The sequence below is a fragment of the Palaemon carinicauda genome, chromosome 31, assembly GCF_036898095.1.
Source record: "Palaemon carinicauda isolate YSFRI2023 chromosome 31, ASM3689809v2, whole genome shotgun sequence".
Classification (NCBI taxonomy): domain Eukaryota; kingdom Metazoa; phylum Arthropoda; class Malacostraca; order Decapoda; family Palaemonidae; genus Palaemon; species Palaemon carinicauda.
Window position 1 is genome coordinate 9,832,160 of NC_090755.1, and position 8,801 is coordinate 9,840,960.

An 8,801-nucleotide genomic window follows, 5' to 3' on the forward strand; every position below is an offset into this window, starting at 1 on the left:
TGCATTATTGAAATTGACCGGAAATTTGAGGTATTTAACTGTAGACGATTGAAATAGATTTATATTCGTCTGAAGAGACACATATGTTATCCATTCAAGATGTATATATTCTTTATAAATGGCATTCAGAACACCGTAAATATCCGTTCAAACATTAACGTCAATTTCGAATATTCCAAAGCAAAACTATAGAATATATGAATATCCTTCAGAATAGACAAAGATCGACATCTCCTCAAATGAGAAAATACAGTAATAATTCTTTCAGACTTCGAAATCCCTCAAACTATAAACGAAAGGACTCGAGACAAAGGCAAAACAGGTTGACCTATATGCCGCTAGGGGTCACCCAGCAGGTTGAGCCAACCTTCACAACAGGTTACGTACACCTGACCTCTCCTAGTGTCCCCCACCCACAACGCCGGGCTGTTCTTCTCCCACCCTCAAATACGCCCACTTTTAATAAATGGTACAATCTCATGGAACTGGACTCGGTTGGGGTCACCAAGGATGTAAGAATGATTGCAAAGGTTTCTTCAATTTTTTTTTCATTTTTTTTTGGTTCGGATTCTTAAATGCTTTGCAGGTTGAATTACCTGATTAGAGAGAGAGAGAGAGAGAGAGAGAGAGAGAGAGAGAGAGAGAGAGAGAGAGAGAGAGAGAGAGAGAGAGAGAGTGAGAGAGAGAGAGAGAGAATTATATTCTCATTATCTTCGTTGTGCCTCGCGTTTGCCATGTAAGAAGTTGCATGTTTGAAAAAAAAATGTCTGTAAATATTAATGCACATCTCTTTGCATTCACAATACTTACTGCTACTTAATTAGCTATGAAGCTAATTAACTCTTGCACCAGATTTGCAATTGCAAGTTTCAGTATTGTTCATTATTACATCAGTCGAAATGAAGATTTCACGTGTGTGTTGTTACCAGTAAGAAACACAAGGGAAAAAAAGTTATAACGTTTATTGGAAATAAAGGTCTGTTTACATCCAGTTTTGAATTGTATATATATATATATATATATATATATATATATAATCAGGACCTTTTCAATATATATATATATATATATATTGGAAAGGTCCTGATTAATTTTGACTTAATAAACCTATTCCTAAGACTTGTAACCCTTCCTTTCCAGTGCATCTTTCATAATTCTTTCCAGGCCCTATATTACTCTAAGTTACACACTTATTACTATCCTATTGTCATTCATTTTTTCCCCACATGACAGGCCCAGCTCAAAGTACCTCCAAATCCCTCACCTTCATTTGTTCTTACATCACATATACTATGGAAACAGTTCCTTTTAACGGATGCAACTATTTTCTTTCATTCACAGTCGTTATCCATTGTACTTCCATAAAGGAGAATTGGCTCAACAGTCCATATATAGATTCCTTATCTTGACCTCCATAGATAATTAAAGTCTTACCCATCTTTTGCAGACATACTCGCTTCTCCCCATCACCCAGTATATTTACTCTCATTTACACCAGGCTACAATAGGCTAGTTTACTAGCTACGAGAGCTAGCTACTCGGAAACTAACATTTTCTCTCCCAATGATAGTTAACTCGCCATTTTCCTAGATTGTGGGAAATAAAGTCACATACGACCACCATTATCATCCTCGTCATGAGGTGATTGAGAAGGGTAAATTTACGACAATATTCAGTGCACGTTAGGCAGCAGACACGAAGGCTGCTTAAATGACAACAGTCGTGTCATAGCATTGTCATTAAGTAACATGTCTGGTGCCTTAATTTGGGAAGCCTTGCATGATCCCATTATAGAATCTTTAATGAAAAATCTTGAAGAAAAATCATAGACGAGGGTCTGAAAAATTAAAATCTCGAAGAATATAGGAATAGGATTGGTTGATATTTAGCCTCCTCGCTTGTATTGGTTAATGTCCAAATGTTTCAAATTTAATAGGCAATTGTTGTCAGGGACAAATATTCTTAAACGGCATCCTTACTGTTTTATAGAATTGCAAAATATCTCTTAAGCATTATGCAAATATTGTTCTATCCAGAAAAGTATGACATGATTGCTTTAAATTATCATAGATGCTTTGCTCTTAGATTTGGATAATTTTGGTGAAGATGTTAGTCTTTGTAGATATGTTTTAGTTGAATATTGTTTTCCGCCATTGGATTGTTATTGAAACTGTCGTGAAATTGAGCAGTAAAATCCCTTAATACTAAAGTTAGATCTAGATTATTATCACATTTCCATAAAAACTAAATCATTAATACATTTGTTACCCTATCATTACAATTCACCAGAATTGATTAAGATCGTATTTATGTATTCATCACTATTAACTGCAAGCTCCAACAACTATTTGCCCATTAACTATCCTGGTGTAAACATGTACTTCTCGAGAAAATGAACTTTATTCAAATCAGTTATTTTCATACTTGCAGCTTTCACAGCAACGTACATTATTCTATATTACTCATTTCAATTAACCTTTATTATATTGGTCTCGTCCACATGTACCCTCAACTTTCTCCTCATCACGCACTTTCAAATTCTGTTACCAACCCCTGCAGTTTCTTCACACTGTCTCCACGCAGCACACTAACATTTGTAACCATCAATAATTGGACAATTGATTCACAGCTCACTTTCTTACCCTCTACATTTTCTCTGAACTCTGACATCTCTCTGTATATAAGGATGTTGAACAGCCATGGTGACACAACGCCCCCTTGTCTCAGAACCATTTTCACAACAGACCATTCACTCTCTTTCTTGCATACTCTTAACATATGCTTCACTTCCATCTTAAAAACTTTTAATCACAACCTATCATTGACACCATGCATTCTCATCTCTCCACATATTATTCCTCTCTCATAACTGTTTCATAAAAAAAAAATAACATTTAATCCAGTCACCATTTTTCTTGCCTAAATTCACACTGTTTTTCCCTTACTTGTCCATTCCTCCGTTAGCTTTCAGACTTACTCTATCAAAATCTTACCTCACACCTTTCTTAGTATGTTAGGTATGCTATGCCCCTATGATTCTTATGGTTGCATATATAATTTTCCTTCTTATTATTCCTTTGAAATCTTTCCCATATCCAGATATACCTGACCAGTCCTATTTAGTCTTACAATCACAGTACTGTATCACCACAGAACTGCATTCCCTCACTTGCAATCCAAATCCTGGTGTCTTTCCCTTTTTCAACTTATTAAATCATCTTTCATTCATCCATGTCAGTCACTTCTACATGAATTCTCACCCTTTCACTCAGCTCTGCCTTTCTTCTTCTATCCACGTGTTTAATAAATCTTTAAAATTCATTCCCCCCATTGACCCAGGACTATATTTGCATTTGATAGCATTAATCTGTATTCTTAGATCCTCTTGTTTGCATTAACTTCCTTGTAAAATTCTTCTCTCACTCACTTTATACGAGACTATACTCTGTTTGCATGTATGAAGTATGCTTAACCCTTGTGTACCTGAACACTGTTCAAGTAGCCCTGCTAATTGTCACTGCCATCTGCATCATTAATCTATCTAGGTTCTTAAAATATTTTATTTTTCCTTGTTTTCTTTCTTCACTGGGCTATTTTCCCTGTTGGGGCTCCTGGTCTTATAGCATCCTGCATTTCCAACTAGGGTTGTAGCTTAGCAAGTATTAATAATAATAATAATAATAACAATAATAATAATAATAATAGGTGTAGTGTGACGAAGCTCAACCCGTTTGGCCCACACTTCACATTCCATGTTTTCCCATTTATGCTGTGCATCCTGGAAATTTCCTGTCATGTTCATAATATTCCTAAGAGAACTTGCTTAGTTCAGTGTGTAAATGAATGAGCATTGATTTTGTTGGAGATAGGAAAACCTCTACACTGTTGCAGGTCCTTATTTTAAAGAACTTCCCCCCTCTTTTACCAATTGTGAATTTGCTTGATGCTGACCAGATTGTAAGTAATATCTTAAATTGTCATCCTCTCATAAGAGTTCACTTGCATTCCTCTTTTTGTGAGATATGAGGTAAATAGTCTTCTCACAGCTGTTGTCAAACTTTTGATATACCATTAGGGGGTAAATGTCCAGTGTAGTATCATTTATCAGAGGAATTATACTAGTTAGTGAGTTCTGAAGTAACCAACTGGACTCTTGAAAGCTCTTTTACAGCTTCAAGTTTTCTATTGGAGATTAAAAGCTATGTTTGCTTAGGTTACTACAAAAATAGGGTATATTACCCAGAATACTGGCCTCCTCCAACTCACAATACCATATAAAATGGACCAGTTTCACGCTCAAGCAGAGGATGAAGTAACTGGGGATGCAGATACACGCAACAGTAGGAAGAGTCTTCCATCCAACAGTCTTGTTAGTAGACTCAATAGAGTAGCGCGCCCTTTCCTACACCACCAACAACTACTAGCACATGATCTTTAACATTTAATATGACATTTCTAAACCTTAAAGAAGCTCGATCGACATGGGCGTCTACTTCAGTGATCTTTTCAATTGTGCCTGAAGACACACTGGCCACTAACCAACAATCCACCCCATTATCTAGTTCTTGTAGGAGTAGGGTCAATATATACTGGTGGCAGAAGGACAAAAATCTCTTGAACAGCACTCTTTTGGAGTGTACTCTCCCAGAATTGCTAATTTTCATGGACTCGTGGAAAGAAGGCTAAGTTACTCATCTACGGAACCAAACCATTGCGGGATGTTAGTTCCAGGGAGAGTAGAGCCTGGCATTAACCGCTGGAACTGAAGGCAGCATGCTGCAGTCATTCCAACAGCGCCTGATAAGTCACTCGGTAGTACTGATGAGCGTCAACACTATCATAGTGGCTTATGTCAACAACCAAAAAGGTAGTTTTACAACACCTCTGAAAGTGGGCAGTGCATACTCACAAACTGGGACTAAACAACACAGGAAATCTCGATCAGGTTCATTACAGACAAGAAAAATGTACAGTAATTGCTGGAATACTTTATCGTTAGGAGGAGATTGGTCCCTATATCCTCAAGTTGCATGGAGCCTTTTGACTTTGTGAGGTTCTCCAATGATAGATATGTTTGCGACAGGGCTCAACAATAAGCTCCTACGGATCAGGCGTTATCCATAGAGGACGTCCATGGGATGGCTTTAATGTCTAAGCTTTTCCACCATTTTGCTTGATTTGACAGAGCTACCCAATTCGCAAAATCTACTTTGCCACTCTCATCTATGGAGACGACAACTTGGTGATGTCCGTCACTTAACTGGTGGATACTATCCAGCATCTACTGGCAAAAGACTTTTTGTGAGGCACTATTGTACACATAAGATGTCTTGATACCTTTGAAAATCTTTATGTCAGTTCACTAGGCAAAGTGGCCCATCATCTGTGATTAGATTTGTAGAAGAGGTACTTCTGTCGTGGCCTCTATTCAGCTGATTACAGATTTCCTGTGCAGAGAGAATAGCAGGGAAAGGTTATCACTCAGCTTTGAGGCAAGTCCTTAGGCTGAAGGGCATAGACTTTACCTCTTCCTCTTCATGGGAATTGTTGATGCTCCTGAAGATCTTTGAGATATCTAAAGCCACCCACTTGCAACATCACCAAAGTTCTTAGGTTTTTTTAATAACGCCCCTTACAAACCTTGTAATCACAGATCTGACAAGGATTTAATGCTTAAGATGGTATTCGTACTTGCACTTGCTTTAACAAAATGTCGAGCTGGAGGGCTTATCAAGGCTAGTTAATCATTTCCATTTGTGAAAAAAAGGTCAGTTCTCGGCCATAAACAATCTTAGGTTTGAATCTTCTATCATCTCTCTTAGGGAAGCATCTGACAATGTGGAGGATTTCCTTTTTTGATCTATGAGGGCACTAAAACACTAACTAAAATGGACTCAACCCCTCAGACCATGGCTATAGATCAGTGATTCTTAAACTGGGGGGCGCCAGGAGCTTCCAAGGGGGGCACAAGCAGGGCTGCTAAAGGGTGCAATTTTTTTTTTATATTAATTACAAAATAGTTAAAAACATTATCACCGCTTCCATATGGTTTTTTTTTTTAATTATCATCTCAAAACATGCCAAAAACTCACCCGATCTTATAATAACAAAGGGTTGCAGTAGTCTGGCTCAGTCTGTCAAACGAATTAGTAATGACTTTCATGTCGTACATAATTTATTTCAACTATTATCAAGTACTGATATTTACTACATTACTTTTAATGTATTTAGTATAGTTCTGATTTAGAAGTATTTTTTTTTCTTTTTTGGGCGTGTGTGTTTACTGTATGTTCATTCATTCCTCTGTAGCCGTTTTACTATTTTAGATAAGTTATGTGCAGTATCAAAAATCTAAATGTGTGCGTAACGAGCAGAAAAAATTTGTTCATATCATGGTATGACTTCCCATCTTATGCGGATGTATTGTACGTTATTATTTCACCTGCATAATATATTTGTTTCATTTGATATACCTATAACTAGGGTGTTCATTTATTTGAGGTGTGAAAAGGGGAGTTATAATGAAACTATGCATATGCATTATCCATATAGGCCAGATTGACCAGATTTTAGAAATTGAAATACGTGGCATTACACAACACATACACAATATTTATATATACAGTATATATATATATATATATATATATATATATATATATATATATATATATATATATATGTGTGTGTGTGTGTAAATATACATTATATATATATATATATATATATATATATATATATATATATATATATATATATATATATATGTGTGTGTGTGTGTGTGTGTGTGTAAAAAATACATATTATATATATATATATATATATATATATATATATATATATATATACCTATATATATATACACGTATATATACACATATATACACACACATATATATATATATATATATATATATATATATACCTATATATATATACACGTATATATACACATATATACACATATATATATATATATATATATATATATATATATATATATACATAATATAAATGCACATGAATAACAACGATATATATAATTATATATGCATTTGGAATCTTCATAAACGTGAAGATGTTAAGAAGAAATTATTGTCCACATGGAAGACTAGATTATCATCTAGTTTTTGTATACAGGGTATTATATATAGCAACAGTATAAATGTTTTTATTAGATTTTAGTTATTACTATATTAAGATTTTTTTGGTCTGAATGCTCAATTAAATATTCATTTATTTTGCATGTGCTCTCAGTTGCTAGTTTTCACACGATTCATCTGGAAAGAGTCGCTGGAGGAGGATATGTTTTGTTGCTCTTTGGAAACCAGTGCCATAGCTGATGACGTCTTCAAAGCTGTGTCTGACTTTTTCCAAGAACATGACATATCCTGGGAAAAACTGATTGGCGTGTGCACTGATGGAGCTCCAGCTATGTTGGGAACACGCTCAGGCTTCGTTACAAAAGTGAAAGAAAAGGCTCCATCGGTAATTTCTACACACTGCTTCATACATCGCCAGGCTTTGGCAGCAAAAACACTACCCTCGAAACTCAAGAAAAATCTCAACATCATGATCAAGATTGTGAACCACATAAAGTATAGAGCTCTCAACACACGACTGTTTATGAAGTTGTGTCAAGATTTGGAAACAGAGCATGAGACTGCTTTTCCACACTAATGTGCGCTGGCTTTCAAAGGGTAACATGTTGGGACCCTTGTACGAGCTTCGAGAAGAGGTAGCACTGTTTTTAGAAATTGAACAAAATGAGTACCTTTCCACCTTTAATTCAGAGGAGATAGGCTTGTCCTTGGCATACCTTGCTGACATTTTTGAAGCTTTAAATGTATTGAACCGACACTTACAAGGAAAAAATACAACTATGATTGCACACTCCGATGCAATTCGAGCATTCATTGGCAAGCTGCAGGTGTGGAAGCGTCGCATCCAGAATATGAACACATCATCCTTTCCTCATCTGAATGAAATCTTGAATAAGGGGAGTTTCAGTGAAAGCCTTAAAACTGAGATCGAAGATCGCCTTAAAGGACTGGAAAATGAGTTTCAACGTTATTTCCCTAGAATCGGTGAGAGGAGTTTTGTATTCAGTCTTGCCAGGAACCCCTTTTCCCTGGAAGTTGATGATGTTCCAGAAGATTTACAAGAGCAGTTCCAAGAACTGAAGTTTAATTCTGTGGCAAAAGATGATTTTACCTCTCTTAGTATGGAAAAGTTTTGGATAAAATATCTTTCATTTTACCAGAAAATCAGTCAGAAAATCCTACAAGTGATTTTCCCCTTTTCGTCTACTTACCTTTGTGAAGCAGGGTTCTCAGCATTAGTTGGAATCAAAATGAAGAAAAGAAATAAGCTTGAAGTGACAAGTGATCTCGGATGAGCATTGAGCCAAACACCACCAAATATTCCCCGACTAGTTTCTCAAAAGAGCCAGTATCACCCATCCCACTGTTGAGTAGCACTAAGTCAAAAAGGCCACTAGCTATAATCCACTTATTTCTATAATATTACAAGTAGTTAAAATAGTAACAAGGAAAATAAAAATGTAGTAATTATGATGTCTTTTGTTTTACAATACTACATAAATATGTATAAATTAATCACTAAGGAGGATGTGTAATATTTTTTTTATGTGGTCATGATCCATGAATGATTGTATTAAGAGTAAAAATTATGTTTATTTCTGCAGTAATTAGTATTTTTTCTAGTATTTTCTATCAATGTGATCTGTATAATGCTAAAACAGTTTGAAACAAGATTAAGATTAAATTTTGTTTCATCAT

At 35.6% G+C, this 8,801-nt stretch overlaps 1 protein-coding gene and 1 pseudogene across 1 annotated transcript in view; one reads left to right on the plus strand and one right to left on the minus strand.

The window, feature by feature from the left end:
- The window catches only part of LOC137625094 (myristoylated alanine-rich C-kinase substrate-like), a 55,292-nt gene extending 52,499 nt beyond the window's left edge, over positions 1 to 2,793 (minus strand). Inside the window, exon 1 of the mRNA XM_068356027.1 lies at positions 2,548 to 2,793. Within this exon, the coding sequence (XP_068212128.1) occupies positions 2,548 to 2,793 (246 nt within the window). The remainder of the gene's footprint in view (positions 1 to 2,547) is intronic.
- Positions 2,794 to 7,245: 4,452 nt separating this feature from the next.
- On the plus strand, positions 7,246 to 8,398 carry LOC137625095 (protein FAM200C-like; annotated as a pseudogene).
- The last annotated feature ends 403 nt before the right edge of the window (positions 8,399 to 8,801 follow it).